Below are 22,361 nucleotides of genomic sequence, written 5' to 3' on the forward strand. Positions count from 1 at the left end.
CTGTATGAATTAAAAAAAAAGTATTACAACAGTTCAAAAATATTGGTATCTGTCATCTAGTGAAGGTAAGCCATGTGAGTTTGTCTGCTTGCTCCACCTCTTCGTGATGCTGTTTCTGAACAGCTGTGAATAATGAACAGTCAATCCCTGAGCCTCATAACTCAGCCTGGGTCAGCCAGTGGCAGCAGGGGGTCACATTGATTTTTCGTCCCTCAGAAATCTGCTCTATGTTTGGAACACAACAGCACTCCGGAGTCACAGATCCGTGAATGCAGCCGATTCCCGTTTCTCTCAAGGTTTGTCTCCTAACACCTTGAGAGGATGGCAGAAGGCGCTGACGGAGAGGAAGAGATCCAGTTCCTGCGTACAGTAAGTGCTGTTTGCTTCCATTCACAGCATGGAGTACGAGTTTTTTTTTTTTTTAAACAATGCAAAGTGAAAACTCTTGGCCGTTTCTGTGACTTGTTCTTTACTTAGATTGAACGGAGACAGACAAAGACAGGTGGCTGCAATTGTTTGCATTGTTCTGTATTTATATCCCAGCAGGCTCTTGATATATTAGTTTTGTCTCGTGACATATGGAACTACAGGCCTCATCAAACAATGGAAGGTGTTAAACAGGAATGTCTGACAGCAGTTTTAACTTCAGATTGACCTTTTTCAGGCAATTTAAAAAGTCAGTCCTGTAAAACAAATAATGTCGATGGTTGTGTAGGAGTCCACTTCCATGCTCTGTTAGCAAGAGGAAGATGAATAAAGAAGCTCCATGACATTTTTTTGTTTAAGTTTTAGGCATATGCAATGTTTGTAAGAATAATATTTGTAATTTTGAACAAACATGGAGCTAAGGATATAAGCAGAACTTTATACCTATAGATGAATGAACTTGAATAATTTGACTCAGTTGATCTACACTTTATGGTTATACTGCAATGTGGGTTCTTCTTGTGGTCTGAATAGTCAGAGTAGTTGAAGTTGTTTGAATAAATTTATGTGATCAAGACTAGTTCTCTGTTTAAAAAAAATAGAAATGATTGCACTAAAGGTTTTCAGACAATATTTTAGTGATCCTAACTATATTATGCCATGAAAGATTTTCTTGTTCTTCATTAATACCAGTCTGTTACGGATTCAATAATGCTTTATATTTTACCAGAGCCTGAAAAAAAGAAAGCAAAAGTACATTGCTCATCAAATCTCTTCTAAATTATTAAGATTTAGTCATTTTTTTTCATCTTACCATTTTTCTCCTGTGTACTTTCAGTGTATTATATCTAAGTGTTAGAGACATTTAGTTTATTTTTGCTGCAGTGTCCGTTGCCAGTGTGTCATATTTCCCTTTTTGATCTCCCTGCCACCGCCTGTTGAAGGACACTGTGGGTTGGCAAACGGACTGCGGTAATGTTACAGTCTTTATTTGGAGGGTCAGTGTTTGTACTCCAACATTGTGTCGCTCACGTTTTTTTTTTTTTCATGTCCTGAACCGGACTCTGAATATCTGCTAACTACATTTCAGGGCGTGGGGTGCGTTTAAAGTGCTCACATGCTGGTTAAAATGTATCAAGTGTTAAAGAAGTCATTTGCAGAAACAAGTCGTGTGTGAATGCAGTGAGATGACGGATATTAGATGTGTCTTCAGACATTGTCCCTTGGTGTGAAACACAGCACTATATGAAATATGTGAGCAATGTGTCATTAAGTTACTGTCACTCTGGCGCTGTTTAGGCTTGAACTCAGCTGGCTTCTATATTTACTGTGTGAGGATTAGCAGGTTCAAAGCTTCGCCCAATTCAGCACCTGCTTGCTTCAGTCCATGCGGGGGACAGTGCTGCTTGATTTATTGCTGTTTCTGCTGAGATCGTAGCATCAAACAACGTAAAAAGCTGCAAGGAAAAACATAGGCTGAGCTCATGTTGTACACCGCATGTTGCCAAGGCTAAAGGAAGCGACGCTGGGACAGAGTCTGACTGTTGCCATGGCAAGGAGGCCATGCTTTACAGAAATAATGGGACCTCTATTCCTTTTTTGTTTACAAAAAGATTTAAAAAAAAAAAATTCCCTTCTCACCCTCCGTGGGTGGTCTCTTTCATCCTCTGAGCTCGGGTCCTCTACCAGAGGCCTGGGAGCTTGAGGGTTCTCCTCCAGTATCTTGGTTGTGCCTAGAACTGCACATTTCTGGACTGAGATGTCTGATGTTGTTCCNTAGATAGATAGATAGATAGATAGATAGATAGATAGATAGATAGATAGATAGATAGATAGATAGATAGATAGATAGATAGATATTGAAAGCGATATTGAAAGCTGCTCCAGATAAAATCCCATCATTAATTTGAATATGCTGAATATGTTTTTAAAAAACCAATAGCTAAAATGCTTAAAAGTCGCTACCCGTTGGCAGTGGTGGATCTCTTCACTTTGGGCAGCAATGGATCAAGGAGCTGCCCTAGCAGTTATCTGACAGCTACACATCTTTTTTTTTTTTTTTTTTTTTTATTTAGATCCTTGCCAGAGCTTTTTCACAGCATCACAGTGGATAAAAAAGGATTACTTGTTGAATTTAGTTACAGGAAGTTACCAAATGGATGAAAAGGAAATGCAACTTCTCAAGAGTTTCTATTCATGCCAGAACTCAGTGATCAGACTCGACTCGACTGTCTTGATAAATCCAATCTCCGACATGCTGCTCAATAGTCACATTTAAGCATGTCTCTCTGTTCCCGAAAGATCAAGACACATCTGTAATGTTGCTCTAAATAGGAAGAGCGATGAATGGGATATGGGGTGCAAGTAATATCAGAACGCATTTCAGGAATGATGTGCAGGCAAAGAGTGTCGGTCCCTTGAGCGACAATCCTCAACTCAATCTCACCAAGGACAAAATGTTTCTGCACAAGGCCTTAGAATTTCCCGCACCCTTCCAAAACAACACGTTAAAGTGCCTTAAACATGAAAACTATCATTAGAAACCATATCAACACTCTAAACATGAACTACACAATCATTGCATCCAGTAATCAATTCGTAATTATGACACAGTCATCTAATATTTGAAGCTACAAAACAATTACAGAGTGATTCAAACTTTGACCTTCAGCTTGGAATAGTCCAAAGTCGAAGCTCTGCCAGTGAATGGTAACAATATCATGACATCATGAAATAATGATTGAAAATGTCACATTCTGAGAGTAGAATATGATGCAACATTAAAGAAAGCCAGACTTTGGAGATGAAGCTTCACACTAGAACGACTACAATGAAGAAAACATATTGGAAAAATGGTGTGTGTGTGTGTGTGTGTGTGTAGCAAATGAGTTAAGGTTAACAGGGGAATACAGAGGATCTGTCCAAAAGATGAAGTTTCTGTTTGACTTTCTTGTCTGGTAAATTTGCAGCTCACATGTTTCAAGCAAAAATGCATTTTACTTTTCCTCTTTCTAGGATGATCAAGTGGTGCTGCAGTGCACTGCGTCCATTCTCAAGGAGCAGATCAAACTCTGTCTGTCATGTGAAGGGTTTGGGAATCGGCTGTGTTTCCTGGAGACCACATCAAATGCTCAGGTACACAGCAGACACAAGATTCATTGCTTTCTGATTCGCTGTTCCCTCTGACTGTCACCGCTCACTGGTTATGTTTTTTTTTCTCAGAATGTCCCACCAGACCTTGCAATTTGCTGTTTCATTTTGGAGCAGTCTTTGTCCGTGCGAGCATTGCAAGAGATGCTGTCTAACTCCTCTGTGGATGAGGTACTGCACAATCAACCATAGTTTTAAAATGCAATTCCCTTTAATTGGCGTGCATATGCTTAATAAGCAACGCTTACTCACTTAAGTTAAATGTATCGTTTCTGTTTTACCCATCAAATCCTGAACCTGATGACTGGAGGCGGTTGATTTGGACAAATGGGTAAGTGCCGCCTTTCGGGACATATCTGGTAGCAGTTTCATTGGCATATTTTATTTTGTTACTCTGATAATGTATTTACTTTGACACTCAATCACTGCGTGGCAACACAATTATAAAGATGCAGCTGTTTTTATGTCTCTACATAAACGTGCTATGAACTCATCAGCCTCCTTTTCTCATTTTCTTCAGTCATCACAAGGTGGAGGTAGTCGAACTCTTCTGTATGGACACGCCATTCTCCTGAAACACACTCACTCCAACATGGTGAGCACAGTGTATTCATTCTGCTTGCCTACACTTAACAGCAGGTAGGCATCATAATACTACGGCATTTCACCTCATTTAGTTTATGTAGTGCCAATTAGCAACACATACCATGTCAAGACAAAAAAGCATAATTGATATCCAAATGACATCTGATTCAGATGAAATAAATCAAATTAATGTTAATGCAGTACTACTGAAGTCATACTCAAACCGTATCACCTGTGATCCAGTTAAATCAAGAATACAGAACAGCAAATTACTTCCACTTTGGAGAGATTTGTGTTTAAATCCAACTGATAGCATTTAATTGTTATTAAATGGAATCCACGTTATTCCACATTCTTAATTTGTTGTCTCGTATTTACACCATAGTACTTGAGCTGTCTGACTACATCTCGGTCGTTGACTGACAAGCTGGCCTTCGATGTGGGCTTGCAGGAAGACGCCACAGGTGACTTTACTACTAAGCGTGAACAACACACATATGATTTGTAGGGGGGAGAAAATATTCAATTTATGTGTTGCAGGAGAGGCCTGCTGGTGGACCATACATCCAGCCTCCAAGCAAAGATCAGAGGGTGAAAAGGTCAGGGTGGGAGATGACCTCATTCTTGTCAGTGTTTCTTCAGAGAGATACCTGGTAATTATAATTTCATTACTATTAAATGATGCTTTGTTTGATAATGAATGTTACTAATTTTAAAAACCTTGCTATGTCCAGCACCTTTCCTATGCAAGTGGTGACCTAATGGTAGATGCATCCTTCATGCAAACACTCTGGACCATGACTCCTGTGATGTCTGGCTGTGAGCTCGCCGAAGGTCTGCAGTTCCCCCAAAATTAGCTCTGCTCCAGGAGACTGACATTCTGTTATAAAAAGAAACTGTCGTCTTCCAGGTTTTCTGATCGGAGGATATGTGCTCAGACTCTTTCACGGTCATATGGACGAGTGTCTGGCCATCCCATGTGCAGATCAGGGGGATGACCAACGCAGGTGGCTGTTGCCTTGTTTTGTTAGATCTTTTCTTTTTTTCCCCCCTACCTTGTTGGGAATTTAATCAGCTTGTCAGTTCACCATCTGGAAATGTCCAAATTGATCGGAATATTATTCTCCATATCCCAGAGTTGCCCATTATGAAGGTGGTGCCGTTTGCAGTCATGCTCGATCCTTATGGAGACTGGAGCCACTGCGAATCGGGTGGGTATCTTCCCCGTTCTTTCTTTCCAACATTAACTGGAAAGACTTATTTTGCGGACTTACTTTTGCATTTTTACAGGTGGAGTGGAGGCCACATCAAATGGGGACAGTCTTTCCGGGTACGCCACATAACAACGGGGCGATATTTGTTCCTCGACGAGGAGAAGGGACTTCTGTTGGTAGACCCAGAGAAAGCCAACTCCAAGATGTCTGCTTTCTGCTTCAGAATTTCTAAGGTCTTTGCTCGACCAGCTGTCGGGTTTATTTTAACTTGTCTAGATTAGAATTTAAGATGTACACATAAGGAAACAAAACTTTTTTTTTTTTTTCCATTTAAAGGAAAAAATTGAAGTGGCGCAGAAGCGGGATGTGGAAGGCATGGGGATACCGGAGATTAAGTACGGGGAGTCTATGTGTTTTGTACAGCACGTTTCGTCTGGCCTTTGGCTCACATATGCTGCTGTCGATGCCAAATCTGCTCGTCTAGGACCTCTGAAAAGAAAGGTAAAACATGTCAAGTTTGGGGGGCTAAATGTAAGAGTTTCTAAAAGTGGTTTTGAAGCAGTGTACAAGATTTAGATATTTTTGTTATGTTTCTCCATATTTGAGTCAAATGTGATTTCGATATTCTAAATTGTGTTCCCACTGGGACTGACTTCCACTCACTTTTCTTACGTTTATTAACATTTTAAATATTCCTGAGAACATTCATGCTATTCCATGTTTTTCCACATTTTGTCACGTTTTAACCACAAAATCTGTGTGTTTTTAGGGATTGTAGGTAAAATACAAAGTAGCAAATAAGGATGAAGTATAAAAAAAAAAATGTTAAAAGATTTCAGCTGAATCAGAAAAGCTTAGTGGAGTTGACGAGAAGATGAATGGAACTAAATGTAGGACAATCCTGGAAGAACTTGAGGCTGGGGAGTGAGTTCACCATCCAGCAGGACAATAACCTGAAAGCATCCTTCATGCAAACACTCCGGACCATGACTCCTCGACTGCAACCAGTCGTAAATCCAATTGAGAATCAGTGGCAAGAATTTAAAATAGATTTTCACGGATGCTCTCCGTCTAGTTTGGCTGAGCTTGAGCTTCTTTTTCAAACCAGAATGTCAGTCTTTAGTTTTGAGAAGCTTGTAGAAAAATCACCTAAATGACTTAAAAGTGATGTGATGTGTTTACGTTTTGGGTTTTTGCCTGGTTTTAAGTGTCCGTGACTTTGTCTCTCAGGCCATACTGCATAAAGAAGGTCACATGGACGACGCGCTCACAGTTGCTCGATCTCAGACCGAAGAGTCTCAAGCTGCCAGGATGATATACAGCACAACAGGCCTCTTCAACCAGTTCATCAAGTAACTTCATTACTTCCCTTTCAGCCTTTATGAATGTGTTTCTTTATTATCCGGTGATGAGCATTTTCTTTTTTACCCTTTATGTTTGTGTCACGCCTCCAGAGGTTTGGATGCGTTGAGTGGGAAAAACAAATCTGCTAATCCGCCGTCTATGCCGATGGACGCGGTGGTGCTCTCACTGCAGGATCTCATCTTCTACTTCCGACCGCCTGAGGAGGAACTGGAGCACGAGGACAAGCAGTTCAAGCTTCGCTCCCTGAAGAACAGACAGAACCTTTTCCAGGAGGAGGTTGGCCAGCCTAATGAGGATTTAATCAGTGGAAATTAGCTGGAGACAGATTTAATGTCATTAAATGTCTTGTCTTATCATAGGGGATGATTACCCTGGTTCTGGACTGCATTGATCGGCTCAATGTGTACAACACTGCAGCCCACTTCTCAGAGTACGCTGGAGAGGAAGCTGCAGAGTCGTGGAAGGAGATCGTGAACTTACTGTATGAGCTTTTAGGTAGGTCCTGCACGTTACATTCGATAAACGTATTTTGGGATGATTTTGTTTCGTTCATTTTATTTCTTGCTGATCCGCTTTCCTGAAGCTTCTTTGATCAGAGGGAACCGCGCTAACTGTGCTCTTTTCTGTGACAACCTGGACTGGCTGGTCAGTAAGCTGGATCGTTTGGAGGCATCTTCAGGTATCAGTGGCAGAATAGTTTGGTTTGAGCTCATTCTTTATATAAAACATATAGAGAAATGAAAGCCGATGGTTTTATTTAGAAATTGTTAATCTTTTTTTTTTATTATTATTATTTCTTGAATGACTCACAAACGTCTCTGAATACCTTGAAGTCTTTTCTAAAGCCTAAACTTCTGTATGTTCTCATTTACATGACAGGAATTCTGGAGGTGTTGTACTGTGTTCTGATTGAGAGTCCAGAAGTGTTGAATATTATTCAGGAGAATCACATTAAATCGATTATCTCTCTCCTTGACAAGCATGGGCGCAACCACAAGGTTTGTAAATTCAAAATATTTTGTTTGGACTGTTTCTAAGAGCAGTCGGTCTGTTGGCTGTGTTACTGACAGACCTCTAACAACCTGTTCTGTCTAGGTTTTGGATGTGCTGTGCTCCCTGTGTGTTTGCAATGGCGTGGCTGTGAGATCTAACCAGAATCTCATCACAGAGAACCTACTTCCAGGTCGTGACCTCCTTCTTCAAACGGACATTATTAACTATGTAACCAGGTGGGTAATTTCATGCAAGCGAATATCCCCCCCGGCCCCCTGTCTCTGCAGAGTTCATCTGAATTGATTTTCCTTTTTCTAATACTTTAGCATGAGACCCAACATTTTCCTTGGAACTTGTGAAGGATCAACTCAGTATAAGAAGTGGTACTTTGAGGTGATGGTGGATCACGTGGAGCCGTTCATTACCGCCCAGGCGTGTCACCTGCGAGTGGGTTGGGCTCTGACGGAGGGCTACAGTCCTTACCCCGGTGGAGGGGAAGGATGGGGGGGTAACGGGGTCGGCGATGACCTCTACTCCTATGGCTTTGATGGGCTTCACCTGTGGTCAGGTAAAGCAAACAATCGCTTGACCATAAATAGTAAAACTGGGGTTTGTGTTCATGTTAATGGAAACAGCTGGAGTCTAAATTCTGACATTTAGAGCAAAGCTGAAAACGTTACAATCAAGTTTCAAGCAAGGGGAGAGGTAAACGTTGTCAGTTTCCACCAAGACTACAAAAACTGTGTGAGCACAACACAGCTGAACTGTGTCACACACAGATGAACCATTTAACACTCAGCCGGTTTGCCTTCAGCGGAAAAGTCTTGACTTTCTGCACTAATTATCTAAAGGAGATGTAACTCTTATATGCTTCCTCAGGTTCTTTTTTAGACATCTTACTAATATCTAAGATGGCTAATGTGTTTTCTTCCCTAAGTTACCACTTCAACACTGAAAATTGTTGCTATCTGAGTAACATGTTAGCATTTTGATATGGAACATTCACTGACAGGAAAGAAAATGCTGTAAGTAAATGCTGTAAGTTTTTAATATAGGCTAATCACCAACTTAGTGGGTTAAGCATAACATCTCCCTTTCCGTGAATTCGTTTCTTTTGTTTTTCATTGTGCATTTACTTGTAGGGCGCGTGCCACGGCATGTTGCTTCTCCCAGCCAACACATTCTGGCAGCAGAGGACGTGGTCAGCTGCTGTTTGGATCTAAGTGTGCCGAGCATCTCCTTTCGCATCAACGGACACCCTGTGCAGGGAATGTTTGAGAACTTCAACCTCGACGGCCTCTTCTTTCCAGTTGTCAGCTTTTCTGCAGGCGTTAAGTACGGCACTTTGAAGCCTTTTTACTCTTTCAGTTTCGCTATCTGTCCTGTCCCACGGCTCAGTATTTTAAACAGCTAACGTTTGTTTCTTTGTTTCAAATACAAGGCTACGGTTTCTTCTTGGGGGCCGTCATGGGGATTTCAAGTTTCTTCCCCCTCCAGGCTATGCACCGTGTTACGAGGCAGTGCTGCCAAGGGACCGATTGCGGATCGAGCCCATCAAGGAATATAAACATGATTTTAATGATGTTCGCAACCTGCTCGGTCCAACCCAGTCCCTGTCTCACACGGCGTTCACTCCCTGTCCAGTGGACACAATTCAGGTAAATCCTGCAAAGCGTATGGTGTTGAGAATAAATTCTAGTTTTAGTCAAATATCTAGCTCATCTTTAGGAATTTTGCTAAAATTCCTAAAGATTTTTAGGAATCTTGTTGAGCATTTGTTTGCTTAAAATGCAATTTTTTTAAGCAAAACTGCATTCATTTGGTTTTAGTCTCAGTCAATTAATTTATTTTCTTCTTTCAGATTGTACTTCCTCCCCATTTGGAGCGCATTCGAGAGAAACTCGCGGAAAACAGTCATGAGTTATGGGCCGTAAATCGCATTGAACAAGGGTGGACATTTGGACTGGTGAGTGTTTTCGGGATTTGACATTTTTTTTTATTTTAATTTTGTCGAGAAAACGTTGCTGGGAACAAAAAGCTATTTCTCCAAGCAAATGTTTGTGCTTTTCTCTTTCTAAAGTTTCGTGACGACAACAAGAAGATGCACCCCTGCCTGGTAGATTTCCAGAGTTTACCTGAGCCGGAGAAGAACTACAATTTAGCAATGTCAGGAGAGACACTGAAGTATGTAAAAGTTTAAATCAACAGTCCTTGGCACTTCTAAAGATAGCTCCTACTTAGTGTGGAGTAGCATAATCTATGATTTTAATTATACTGAAACCTGAACAAGAACAGAAGAGGAAATAGATGTGGAAATGTAACTCCATTACCAGACTTTGATATGTATTGTTGCCTCTAAAACAGGGGTGCCCAAAGTGCAACCAGGAGTATATTTGTGGAAGTTTGACATGAAAACTGTGTAGGACCTGTGTCTAATGTGTATTGTGTTTACTTTAATAGGACTCTGCTAGCTCTGGGCTGTCATGTGGGGATGGGAGACGAAAAAGCAGAGGAAAATCTGAAAAGGACCAAGCTCCCCAAAACGTGAGCTGCAACATGTTATACATGTGGCGTTTGAGTGTGCTACCATGTAATATTGTTTCATTTCAATGATAAATGCCACAGTTGTCTGAAAGATTCACTCAGTCTTCATATCACAATGCATTGCTTGTTAGCTACATGCAAAGTAATGGATACAAGCCAGCTCCCTTGGATCTCAGTCATGTCAAACTGACTCCAAATCAAAACACTCTAGTGGAGAGACTGGCAGAAAATGGACACAACGTGTGGGCAAGAGACCGGGTTCGACAGGGCTGGACGTACAGTATTGTGCAGGTATCAACTTCTTTACGTGCAAAAATGCTGTGACAATGAGTAGTAAAAACGTTTCAGTGTTTACTGTTTAATTGAGTTGGTTTTAACTTCAGATGGACTTTTTTCAAATAGGACATATTGAACAAGCGTAATCCCCGTCTGGTTCCCTACAACCTGCTGGATGAAAAGACAAAAAAGACCAACAGAGACACAGTTTGTGCAGCAGTTCGCACTCTTATCGGCTACGGCTACAACATAGAACCACCCGATCAGGAGAGTAGTAAGTTTGCACTGCTGTTTCAGCTACATGAATAGAAATCCTTCCATTTTGCCTTGTCTCCATGCTTTCTTGTTTATCAGAATTATTATTTTTTTTTTTTTTTAACAAACTTTCTTTTGTGAACCTCTAAAGGCAGAATAAGCCCTATCAGTATTCCTTTAAATCCTGGTTGTAGCATGTTCTTTACTGCCACGTTTTTACTCTAGGCGGGCATGGACCGGGCAGCTCCCGGGGCGATAAAATCAGAGTGTTCAGAGCCGAGAAATCTTACGCCGTCACACAGGGGAAATGGTACTTTGAGTTTGAGGCTGTCACTGTTGGAGAGATGAGAGTGGGCTGGGCCCGGCCTTGTGTTCGTGCGGATACTGAACTTGGTGCTGACGAGTTGGCCTATGTCTTCAATGGCTTCAAGGTGGGATGCAGACTCGCTTTGGTTGTGAAAGTGGGATAGACCCTTTGTGATGCTAAATTCTCTTGGTCGACGTTGTTTTAGGCCCAACGTTGGCATATTGGAAATGAGCCATTTGGCCGCCAGTGGCAGTCTGGTGATGTGGTGGGCTGTATGATCGACCTCACAGAAATGAACATCATGTTCACGCTCAATGGAGAAATGCTGATCAGTGACTCAGGCTCAGAAATGGCTTTTAAGGACATTGAGATAGGGGAAGGTAAGTACAGATCCAAAACAGATCAGAAATAATCGAATAAATGGACACTGATGATCATGCTTTAAACATTTACAGGTTTCATACCCGTGTGCAGCCTGGGGCTGTCGCAGGTTGGTAGAATCAACCTGGGTCAAAATGTCAGTAGTCTTCGTTACTTTACCATCTGTGGCCTGCAAGAGGGATTCGAACCATTTGCTATCAACATGAAGCGAGACATTACCATGTGGTTCAGTAAAAGCCTTCCCCAGTTTATCACTGCTCCCACAGATCATCCACATATTGAGGTACTAATACAATGATTTTCTCAAATTATTTCTAAATATCAGTTTTCCACATCAAAATGCCACTTCTTCTTCTTTTCTCTAGATATCGCGTGTTGACGGGACAGTTGACACTCCCCCTTGTCTCAAAGTGACTCACAAGACATTTGGGTCTCAGAATGCCAACACCGACTTGCTGTTCTTCAGAGTCAGCATACCAATTGAATTTCACGAGACCTTTAAAGTCCCTGCGGGGACAACGCTCCTAACTCGGGCGCTGACCATTCCCGAAGACCAGGTTTTGGAGGTCGACCCAAACTCTGACTTTGAAATACTCAAGAAGTCAGCCACTCGCAAAGAACAGGAAGATGATAAAAAGGAACCCTCCGTGCCTAAAGAGACTCTGGCCATCAAAAATGGAGAGAACGAGAAAGATGCCTCTACTGAGAAAACCAAGAAGAAAGGGTATGTGGTTATTTAGTATTCTGAGACAGAGAGGACAATTTGATTGGCATGCAGCTGGGATGTTAATAAAATATAATTATAGCCAAAAGTTTTCAGGTCGAAAGAGGTTAATTTTCTCTAACATTTGATACTTTAGTTTGCTGAGGGAGAAAGAGAGCGTGATGGTGCAAGAGGAGAGGAGAAGGAAAAACACAAACTGGGGAACATGCATAAGATATCTGGCAATAAACAGTAATGAAGAAAAAACTATTTACACAAGAACAAGAAAGAATAAAAAAAAAGAAAGTAAAAAAAATACAAACACTGGAGAAACTTGAAAATCTAACAACCCTGAATCCTGACATAATTGCATTTCACATGATAATTTTTCATAGCAATCTAGACATAATGCAAAATGCAAAATGCTATAAGAACCAAAACAGTTAAAGATTTCTGTCAGTCTCAACATTTGAACCAGCTTGTACTATACACGTAGTAACTGGTTTTGTCATTTACAGATTCCTTTTTAAGGCAAAGAAGGCTGCATTAATAACTCCACCCCCTGTCGTTCCCACTCTGCCTCGCTTAGTGGAAGATGTCGTACCAGATGACAGGGATGACATGGATATAATCCTGAACACCACAACTGTACGGCTATTACTCAATTTAGACTCTAAAATCTGAAATTGAAGGTTTATTTTGCAACAATCATGAATAATATGCATAAACCAATAAGCTTCTCATGTCCTTTTTCAGTATTATTACTCAGTGCGAATATTCGCAGGACAGGAACCAGGGGGCGTGTGGGTAGGCTGGGTCACACCAGACTATCACCAGTATGATCTTCACTTTGACCTCAGCAAAGTGAGAAACGTAACAGTAACTGTTGGGGACGACAGAGGAAACATTCACGACAGGTGGGTTTGTTTCCCTAAAAATGTAAAAAGCGTGATCCAAAACCCCTGAGTCTTCTTGGTTTGTCTGCCTCCTGCAGCATAAAGCGCAGCAATTGTTACATGGTGTGGGGGGGAGAGTTTGGCAACTCCCAGCAAACCCGCGTCAGTCAGGAGGACTTTGTGATTGGGTGCCTCGTTGATTTGGACACAGGACTCATGACTTTCACCGCCAACGGAAAAGAGATAAACACCTTCTACCAGGTTTGTGGGCTTCTGCCTCGGTACGCTGAAGTTCTCGTGAAGTCCCGGTCAGCTGCAGCATCATCTGCTTTCAGGTGGAGCCGAACACGAAGCTTTTCCCGGCCGTCTTCGTTCAGCCTTCCAACCAGAATGTGATTCAGTTTGAACTCGGCAAGCTCAAGGTAAACGTCCAAGACCTACTCTGTTACCGAACCTTTATCCACACTGCAGCTGCACAGGATAAGAGGTTAACACCAGTCAACGTCTTACCTGAAGAAGATACCTCTCTTTTCGCCTTCAGTTTGTGTAAATCTATGTTACTATGCAAAACATTTATTAATAAGGTTTAAGCATTGCTTAAAGGAGGGGTATTATATGCTTTCCACACACAGAGTTCTATTTTATACCACAATAAATTTTACCTTCAGTTGTTATGCTGCATATGTCAAACAGAACTTAATGAATAAATCCAAGCAGCACTCTGGGTACATTTTTGGATGAAGACATTGTAAGATGATTTAAACTCCCCAAAAAATTTTATTTTGCATTCCCCCTCTGCTAAAAACATAAGGCAGTGTTGTGATCAATCTAATTGGTGTTTAACAGTTAGGATTAAAGGCAGCAGTCCTCTCTACAATAGAGCAATTTGGATGAAATAAGGAATAAGTTTGTATTATTCACTTGGCAACAAATGGCACTTTGAACTGCCTTGTTACTGAAATGATCCAGCTCTGATTCTTCTCCCTGCAGCAAAGACTTTCACACCTGAGAGAGCTGCAGTCCAGTGCACTCAGGTTTACCTTATGTTTTGGGGGTTCTTATGTTTAACCCGCATGGCTGGCGAATTTGGATTTCTACTCAATTAAGATGCAAAGAGAATGATCAACCAAAGGTCAGACTTGTGTCCAAATAAGTTTTCCTTACCAACGTTGTGATCGATCCTTCTCGTTTTGCCAGAACATCATGCCATTGTCGGCGGCCATGTTTCGGAGTGAACGCAAAAATCCAGTTCCGCAGTGCCCTCCCAGATTGGACGTCCAGATGCTAACCCCAGTGATCTGGAGTCGAATGCCCAACAACTTCCTGGCTCCAGAGACAGGCCGTGTCAGCGAAAGACTCGGCTGGATGGTGGAGTGTATGGAACCGCTCATTATGATGGCCCTTCACATCCCAGAGGAGAGTCGGTCAGAAATATTTCCCTCCGCATGCCAAAGAGAAAATATATATTTATTTAAGTTTTTTTCTAGTTAAACCTGACTCTGTGTTTTATTTAGGTGCATAGACATACTGGAACTGTCTGAACGAATGGACTTGCTAAAGTTCCACTATCACACTCTGAAGCTCTATGGCTCTGTGTGCGCTCTGGGTAACAACCGGGTGGCACACGCACTGTGCAGCCACGTGGACGAATCTCAGCTTTTCTACGCCATAGAGAGCACCTACCTGCCGGGACCGATGAGGAGCGGCTTTTACGACCTCCTCATCAGCATGCACCTCGAGTCCGCTAAGCGCAATCGCCTCGGAACGAATAAGGAATTCATAGTTCCGATGACGGACCACACGCGCAGCATCACTCTTTACACCGTGAAGTCTCACGCTCTGCCCGGGGTCGGCCTCACCACATGCCTCCGTCCAAAACTGCATTTCTCCTCCGTTGGGTTTGTGGGGACAGATCCCGATATCTACACTCTGAGTCCGACCATCCCCTTACAGGTGAGATTTTCTCGTTTCAATACCTTATGGAAACGCTCTAGAGAAAGAAATACATTAATTTGCTTGCATTTAAAGGTGTTAAAGACCAAGGCTCTGAACATGCTGATCGAAGCTGTCCAGGATGGAAGTCAAGCCATGAGAGACCCTGTGGGAGGCAGCGTTGAGTTTCACTTTGTTCCAATCCTGAAGCTCATCAGCACCCTCCTCATAATGGGCGTGTTTGACGATGAAGACGTCACGCACATCCTGAAAATGATTGAGCCCACAGTCTTTCATACTTCAAAATCAGAGGAGCCTTTGGAGGAGCCGTCAAAGGCGAACAAACAAGAGGAGCCATCAAAAGTCGCAGCGGTCAAAGAGGATGAGCAGGAGGTTGAGGCAGAAGAGGAAGAGGAGTTTGAAGACTATGGTTACGATGATGAGGAAGAAATAGAGGAAGAGGAAGAACTAGAGGAAACAGATTTAGGTGTGGCCCAAGGGGAAGCAGGAGAAATAGATTTCATAAATGGTGAGAAAGGAGCTGAGGAAACGGAGAAAGAGACGAAACCAGTGGAAACCTGTGGGGAGTCTAAGGAGGAACACCTCGAACAAGGACTTTTTCAGATGAAACTACCAGAGTCTGTAAAACTGCAGGTACAAACTAGTATTACTACTTTTTTCACCAAAAAGGTTTCTAAACAATGTTAGCAACTCATCTTGCTTTTGTTTTCTAGATGTGCACCCTGTTGCAGTACTTCTGTGACTGCGAGCTACGACACAGAGTGGAGGCCATTGCTGCTTTCTCGGATAAGTTCGTCACCCAGATACAGTCCAACCAGAGGCAGCGCTACAATGAGCTCATGATGGCCTTCACCATGTCGGCCGCAGAGACCGCACGAAAGACCCGTGAATTTCGCTCTCCGCCGCAGGAGCAAGTAAGAAAACCGTATATGAACCTACAACTGCAACTTCCATCCCAAACAAATAGAAAATCAAGCAAATATGGATTAGGTTTTACTTTTTAAATCAGATTTTTTGAAACCAGGTGCCTACATACGCTGTATAAAATATTTTCCCACTGTCTGAAATCAAATCAGCCTGTTCAATATTTGAAAGTCTAGACTTATCTAACGTTAAAGGATGAGGGGAAAATGGTTGTCCTATTATTTAGATTTTGAAGTAAAAATATGATTGTGATTAGACGACATTAAATAATGTTTTGTTACATATTTTGCTGATCTCTTTCCAAAGACTTCCCATTTGCTTGTGCGCTGTTTGTGTAGGTCAACATGCTCATGAACTTTAAAAATTGCCCTGATGACGAAGAGTGTCCAGTTCCCGATGAAGTCCGTGAATCCTTGCTGGTTTTCCATAATGCTCTTCTGACACACTGTGGTCAGTTTTAATCTGCTATCTCCCTGTCGGACATGAATCCTTTAAATCTTTCCTCTTCGCGTGGCTAACAAATAAAATGTTCAGTGTTTAATTTCCAAACTAAAATTTGCAGGTGTTCATATCGATGAGGCAGAACAGGAGGAGGAGGTGGACAATTCTCTTCGCGGGCGCCTGCTTCGTTTGCTGGAAAGGGTGAAAAAGTTTCGGCAGAAAAAAGTGGAGGTGGAGCTTGAGCCGCAGGAAGATAAAAAACCAAGTGAGCTGTGTCACTCCGCTCTGCCACGCATGACGTTACAACACGGATATATACCTTTTTGTTCAGGCAGCTGTGACTTGAAGGAGAATCTCCCATTTAATCTTTGAAATTTTTTTTTGTCCTTGTTGTATGTTCGCCTTTCCCGATTCTACCAGGCACATTGCAGGAGCTCATTTCCCACACGATGATCCACTGGGCCCAGGAGTCATTCATCCAAAACCCGGAGCTAGTGCGCATGATGTTCAGCCTCCTTCACAGGCAGTATGACGGACTCGGTGAACTGATGCGAGCCCTTCCCAAGGCTTACACTATCAACGAGGTGTCGATACAGGACACCATGGATCTCCTGGAGTGCTTGGGTCAGATCCGCTCCCTGCTTATCGTGCAGATGGGTCCAGAGGAGGAGAGGCTCATAATTCAAAGCATTGGGTATGTGGATAAAGGTTTTGATTGTGGTTTTTGCCATTGGTTAAAACTGAAGGTGACAAGACATTTATCCAATCATTTTCTGCTCCTTAGAAACATCATGAGTAACAGGGTTTTCTACCAGCACCCCAACTTGATGCGTGCTCTGGGGATGCATGAGACTGTCATGGAGGTTATGGTTAACGTGCTAGGTGGTGGAGACTCAAAGGTATTCATTTTCATCGTCTTTGTTTGGGTTAAATACCGACGGGACTCGAGGCTAAAAAAGTAACATTTTGTGGGATATGTGAAAGTAAAAACCACAACCTTAAATATCCTTAAGCTCAACTTGATCACGCCATCTTTCAACAGGAAATCCGCTTCCCTCGAGTGGTGACAAACTGTTGCCGTTTCCTCTGCTACTTCTGCCGCATCAGTCGCCAGAATCAGCGTTCCATGTTTGATCATCTCAGCTACCTTCTGCAGAACAGCGGCATTGGCCTTGGTGACTGTTTCACTGTTCACTTCTACAACTCTTGCTGCTGAAGCCGAGCTGAACATGGTGTGCTGTTTGTTCAGGAATGCGCGGCTCGACCCCGTTGGATGTGGCCGCGGCGTCTTGCATCGACAACAACGAGCTGGCACTGGCTCTCCAGGAGCAGGATTTAGAAATGGTAAAATATTGCTGTGACACCCTAAACCACAGGTGTCAAACTCCAGTCCTCGAGGGCCGGTGTCCTGCAACTTTTAGATGTGCCTCTGCTGCACCACACCTGAATAGAATAATTAGGTCATTAGCAGGACTCTGGTGAACTTACCTACACAAGGAGGAGGTAATTAAGCCGTTTCATTCCAGTGTTTTGTACCTGTGGTACATCTAAAAACTGCAGGACACCGGCCCTCGAGGACTGGAGTTTGACACCCCTGCCTTAAACAGTAGTAGATTCACTTTGCTTAGCTGTCAATGCTGACATTTTTGTAGGTGGTGAAATACTTGGCTGGGTGTGGGCTTCAGAGCTGCCCCATGCTGCTGGCTAAAGGCTACCCTGACATCGGTTGGAATCCCTGCGGTGGAGAGAAATACCTCGACTTTCTTCGTTTTGCTGTTTTTGTCAATGGTAATTTAACAAATATTTAAATTCTGAAATTGAACTTAAAGGCACCCTCGCCTTCTCCTTTTGTTGTGTGACAATAACAAGACGTAAGATGACTTTCATTCCTCTAGGAGAGAGCGTGGAAGAGAATGCCAACGTTGTTGTGCGTCTTCTCATTCGAAGACCCGAGTGCTTCGGTCCGGCTTTGAGAGGCGAGGGTGGTAACGGTCTGCTGGCTGCTGTGGAGGAAGCCATCAAAATATCAGAGGACCCCGCGAGAGACGGTCCCAGCATAAAAAAAGACAGACGTTTTCCCATGTAAGAGGTCTCAGCGTTGGTTCAGAAAGAACTCTGTCCTTCTCACTTTGAGTTAAAGAACAAATTACAAAATGTATTCCTTTATTCCTGGAAGGTTTGGAGGAGAAGAGCAGCAGGAGGAGAATCGTGTGCACCTCGGAAATGCCATCATGTCCTTCTATTCTGCTCTCATTGACCTACTGGGACGATGTGCTCCAGAGATGCATGTAAGATGAGCAGAATCACAGCATTCATCCTGGATTTATATAACACATTGGATATAGCAGTAAACAAAATATGTTCTTTACAGTTGATTCAAGCTGGAAAGGGTGAAGCCCTTCGGATCAGGGCAATTCTGAGGTCCCTGGTTCCTATTGAGGATCTCGTGGGAGTCATCAGTCTTCCTGTTCAGATTCCTGCTTTGGGGAAAGGTAAAATGTTAAAACACGACATTAAAAGAAGCACGCTGCTAATTCGTTTAACAGAGTGATTCTGTTAAGCGAATTAGCTGTATACTGTCACTTACCGTATTTTCTAAAAACACATAAATATCATGCATAGTCATGCATAACGCATCACTAATTAAATGCAAGTGCAGTCAGACTTTGGTGTGGACGGTTTCTGACCCCAAAGCGACCTGCATTTGCATTAGAGGAACATAGACGTCAAACAGCAGCGCATTGTTAGAGGAAGTAATCATGGATGGAGCCATTTATGCATCATTTTTAAAGTTTATTCAGCAAGGGCAGATGACAGCATCGTCACACAATCACAACGAGACAGAGGATGATAAAAAGAAAGCACCAATAATAGCAGTGGTATTTTGTAGAGGGCTGACTGGGAAGTCTTTGCGGGTGTGTAGTCAGACCAGGAGTGATAAGATTTCGATGTGATTCTCTTCAGTGACACAGACTTCTTCCAGAAGTTCATATTTATAATTTCAGCATTTGTTTACATCCTGATTTACAATGTCTGGCTTTATCTGGTGCACAGTTATGATGCATGAATCAGGTAAATGATTTAAAATGACCATTCAGACTGCAGGAAAAATAGCAAAAGTCATGAAAACCCATTTACTTATTTTAATGCCATTAACAAACCGGAACTGTAGTCGTTTTCTATCACTTCTAGATTAATGAGTTGTTTTATTTCACTGTTTTCATAACTTGTTTTTTTGTCGGTGTATCATACAGCCCTTTGAATTAAACATGCTTTATGCTTTTCTCAGACAATAGCATCATAGAGCCAAAGATGTCCGCCAGTTTTGTGCCAGACCACAAGGCCCCCATGGTGTTGTTCCTGGACAGAGTTTATGGGATTGACAACCAGGATTTCCTGCTGCATGTGCTGGAGGTGGGCTTCTTACCTGACATGAGGGCGGCAGCCTCTCTGGACACAGTGAGTCAGAAACGTCTTCTGGAATCGGTACCCAGTGTGGATCCCAGGTAACAGCTGGGATTTATTTCCAACAGGCCGCGTTCAGCACAACAGAGATGGCTCTCGCTTTGAACCGCTATCTGTGTACTGCCGTGCTGCCTCTCATCACCAAGTGTGCGCCGCTGTTTGCCGGCAGTGACCACCGAGCCATAATGATAGACTCCATGTTGCACACGATCTACAGGCTGTCTCGAGGGCGAGCCTTTACGAAGGCTCAGAGAGACATCATAGAGGAGTGCCTCATGGCTTTGTGCAAGTAAGCTAACACCTCAAACAAAATATAGCAGTTCTCTCGTTCATCTAATATTGTTAGGTTTGTTCCTGAAGGAGGCTTTGTTTGTGTTGCCTTCAGAAATCTGCGCCCGGCCATGCTTCAGCACCTGCTGAGACGCCTGGTGTTTGACGTGCCCATTCTAAATGAGTATGCCAAACGACCACTGAAGGTGTGAAGACGTTTGATTATTTTCTTGATAAAAAAAAAAAAAAGTTGAGTTTTAAATTGTTTTTTTTTTTTTGTTTGTTTTCATTTTTCACTTTTATTGTCTTGGATCTGCAGCTACTGACCAGCCACTATGAGCGTTGTTGGAAATATTACTGCCTCCCAAATGGCTGGGCTAATTTTGGAGTTGCCTCAGAGGAAGAGCTGCATTTGACTCGCAAACTTTTCTGGGGTATTTTTGAATCATTGGCCCACAAGGTGAGCTCCCAGAAACACGGTGGAACTGCCAAAATGTGAACTTCTTCAGGCTTTCTCATGTTACACAGCACAAACTGGGATTAGGGGCTCTGATATGAGAAAAAAGTTAAAAAGTTGTTGATGTACAAATACTCAAATGCATTAGCTGGCAAGTGTCTCTTAATACTGTAACATATTGTCATTAATGATTCCAGAAATTTGATGCTGAAATCTTCAAGATCTCAATGCCCTGCCTCTGTGCCATTGCTGGAGCCATTCCTCCAGATTATGTGGACGCCAGCTACTCCTCCAAAACAGAGAAAAAGGCGTCGGTAGATGCAGAGGGAAACTTTGATCCTAAGCCAGTTGAGACCACAAAGTAAATATTTTCTGAATCTGTTTGATGGACACATCTTTCAGTTGTTTTAATACGATAGCTAAATTGTCTCTGATTTCTTGCCTCCAACAATAGCACCATTATCCCTGAAAGACTGGATCCCTTTATCAACAGATATGCTGAATACACCCATGATAAATGGGCCTTTGAAAAGGCAAGACATGTTCCTATCAGCTTGCTTACTTTCCATTATGTCCATTATACCCATTCAGAATCAACACAATACATTTCTTTAATTGTATCTGATATTATAACCATAGAAATCAACTCTCCTTCTAACAATACGTGATGCAGTTTGTCTTCTGTTTTGCAGATTCAAAATAACTGGTCATATGGAGAGGTGTTGGATGAGAATGCAAAGACCCATCCCATGCTCAGACCATACAAAACCTTCTCAGAGAAGGTAAGCTGTCCATTGCAGGTCGTTTCATATCGCTCATTCTCCTCTTCATGTGAGGCTGATTTCTATTTTTGTATTTATTTATTTATTGCAAAGGACAAAGAGATCTACCGCTGGCCGATCAAAGAGTCGATAAAAGCCATGCTGGCATGGGAATGGAACATAGAAAAAGCTAGAGAGGAAGAGGAGTCAGAGAAGAAAAAGGCAGCTTCTAGAAAAATTTCCCAGACTGCTCAGGTTTGAAGGTCTTTTATGTCTCAACGCTTTATGTTGCATTGTTACTTGTATGTTATAATATTATCTTTCTGTTACAGGCAACTTATGACCCGAGCCATGGCTACAGCCCACAGCCGATTGACGTCTCGCACATGGCTCTTTCAAGAGATCTGCAGGTCTGGCAGTGAACGTTCAACATCTGCCTTTATCTCAATTTATAGTCAATATTAACAGCTTGCATTTGAACACAGTCAATGGCAGAGCAACTGGCCGAAAATTATCACAACACCTGGGGACGAAAGAAAAAGTTAGAGCTCCAAGCAAAAGGTAAAAAATAAAAACTATATATCTGCTGCTGTGCTGTATTTTAATATTGAAGATGGAGCTTTTCCTGATTTCTCTTTGCTTGTGGGATTGTTTGTGTAGGAGGCGGGACACATCCTCTGCTGGTGCCTTATGACACTCTGACAGCGAAGGAAAAGGCCAGAGACCGAGAGAAGGCTTACGAGTTGCTCAAGTTCCTGCAACTTAATGGATATGCTGTCACAAGGTAAAAAGCAAAAAAAAAAAAACTCTGGAGTGCTGGTTATAAGGAGCAGGGAATTACATTTTTTACATGAGTTTTTGTTTTTTATGTTCTGTGATTTAATTGTGCAGTCCTAATAGATCTAGTGTTTTCTCCTTTTTTATCAAGCTTTGGTAATACGAAATGTAAGCAAATTAAATACTTGTTTAAATCTACAAATATCAGAAACAACATA

At 42.3% G+C, this 22,361-nt stretch overlaps 1 protein-coding gene across 2 annotated transcripts in view; it reads left to right on the forward strand.

Moving 5' to 3' along the window:
• Positions 1-181: 181 nt before the first annotated feature.
• The window catches only part of LOC103141398 (ryanodine receptor 1-like), a 46,902-nt gene continuing 24,722 nt past the window's right edge, over positions 182-22,361 (forward strand). For both annotated transcript variants that reach the window (XM_016674100.1, XM_016674109.1), the window contains exons 1-59: positions 182-369; positions 3,442-3,561; positions 3,649-3,747; positions 3,887-3,907; positions 4,097-4,171; positions 4,547-4,625; positions 4,702-4,814; positions 4,896-4,995; positions 5,072-5,168; positions 5,298-5,372; positions 5,452-5,608; positions 5,712-5,876; positions 6,606-6,727; positions 6,830-7,016; positions 7,100-7,235; positions 7,324-7,419; positions 7,620-7,738; positions 7,836-7,969; positions 8,060-8,301; positions 8,876-9,068; positions 9,175-9,391; positions 9,595-9,699; positions 9,814-9,917; positions 10,194-10,277; positions 10,409-10,568; positions 10,680-10,827; positions 11,034-11,239; positions 11,321-11,495; positions 11,571-11,779; positions 11,862-12,220; positions 12,718-12,847; positions 12,956-13,116; positions 13,194-13,356; positions 13,431-13,517; positions 14,293-14,519; positions 14,610-15,048; positions 15,124-15,681; positions 15,762-15,962; positions 16,311-16,422; positions 16,535-16,678; positions 16,834-17,107; positions 17,198-17,312; positions 17,456-17,588; positions 17,663-17,757; positions 18,066-18,201; positions 18,309-18,495; positions 18,590-18,701; positions 18,785-18,905; positions 19,703-19,872; positions 19,947-20,167; positions 20,264-20,354; positions 20,468-20,608; positions 20,803-20,966; positions 21,060-21,138; positions 21,298-21,387; positions 21,481-21,621; positions 21,699-21,776; positions 21,852-21,927; positions 22,027-22,150. In XM_016674100.1, coding sequence (XP_016529586.1) covers positions 322-369; positions 3,442-3,561; positions 3,649-3,747; positions 3,887-3,907; positions 4,097-4,171; positions 4,547-4,625; positions 4,702-4,814; positions 4,896-4,995; positions 5,072-5,168; positions 5,298-5,372; positions 5,452-5,608; positions 5,712-5,876; positions 6,606-6,727; positions 6,830-7,016; positions 7,100-7,235; positions 7,324-7,419; positions 7,620-7,738; positions 7,836-7,969; positions 8,060-8,301; positions 8,876-9,068; positions 9,175-9,391; positions 9,595-9,699; positions 9,814-9,917; positions 10,194-10,277; positions 10,409-10,568; positions 10,680-10,827; positions 11,034-11,239; positions 11,321-11,495; positions 11,571-11,779; positions 11,862-12,220; positions 12,718-12,847; positions 12,956-13,116; positions 13,194-13,356; positions 13,431-13,517; positions 14,293-14,519; positions 14,610-15,048; positions 15,124-15,681; positions 15,762-15,962; positions 16,311-16,422; positions 16,535-16,678; positions 16,834-17,107; positions 17,198-17,312; positions 17,456-17,588; positions 17,663-17,757; positions 18,066-18,201; positions 18,309-18,495; positions 18,590-18,701; positions 18,785-18,905; positions 19,703-19,872; positions 19,947-20,167; positions 20,264-20,354; positions 20,468-20,608; positions 20,803-20,966; positions 21,060-21,138; positions 21,298-21,387; positions 21,481-21,621; positions 21,699-21,776; positions 21,852-21,927; positions 22,027-22,150 — 8,915 coding nt within the window. In that variant the 5' untranslated portion in view covers positions 182-321. The remainder of the gene's footprint in view (positions 370-3,441; positions 3,562-3,648; positions 3,748-3,886; positions 3,908-4,096; positions 4,172-4,546; positions 4,626-4,701; positions 4,815-4,895; positions 4,996-5,071; positions 5,169-5,297; positions 5,373-5,451; positions 5,609-5,711; positions 5,877-6,605; positions 6,728-6,829; positions 7,017-7,099; positions 7,236-7,323; positions 7,420-7,619; positions 7,739-7,835; positions 7,970-8,059; positions 8,302-8,875; positions 9,069-9,174; positions 9,392-9,594; positions 9,700-9,813; positions 9,918-10,193; positions 10,278-10,408; positions 10,569-10,679; positions 10,828-11,033; positions 11,240-11,320; positions 11,496-11,570; positions 11,780-11,861; positions 12,221-12,717; positions 12,848-12,955; positions 13,117-13,193; positions 13,357-13,430; positions 13,518-14,292; positions 14,520-14,609; positions 15,049-15,123; positions 15,682-15,761; positions 15,963-16,310; positions 16,423-16,534; positions 16,679-16,833; positions 17,108-17,197; positions 17,313-17,455; positions 17,589-17,662; positions 17,758-18,065; positions 18,202-18,308; positions 18,496-18,589; positions 18,702-18,784; positions 18,906-19,702; positions 19,873-19,946; positions 20,168-20,263; positions 20,355-20,467; positions 20,609-20,802; positions 20,967-21,059; positions 21,139-21,297; positions 21,388-21,480; positions 21,622-21,698; positions 21,777-21,851; positions 21,928-22,026; positions 22,151-22,361) is intronic.

Source organism: Poecilia formosa, unplaced genomic scaffold, assembly GCF_000485575.1.
Source record: "Poecilia formosa unplaced genomic scaffold, Poecilia_formosa-5.1.2 Scaffold3, whole genome shotgun sequence".
NCBI lineage: Eukaryota > Metazoa > Chordata > Actinopteri > Cyprinodontiformes > Poeciliidae > Poecilia > Poecilia formosa.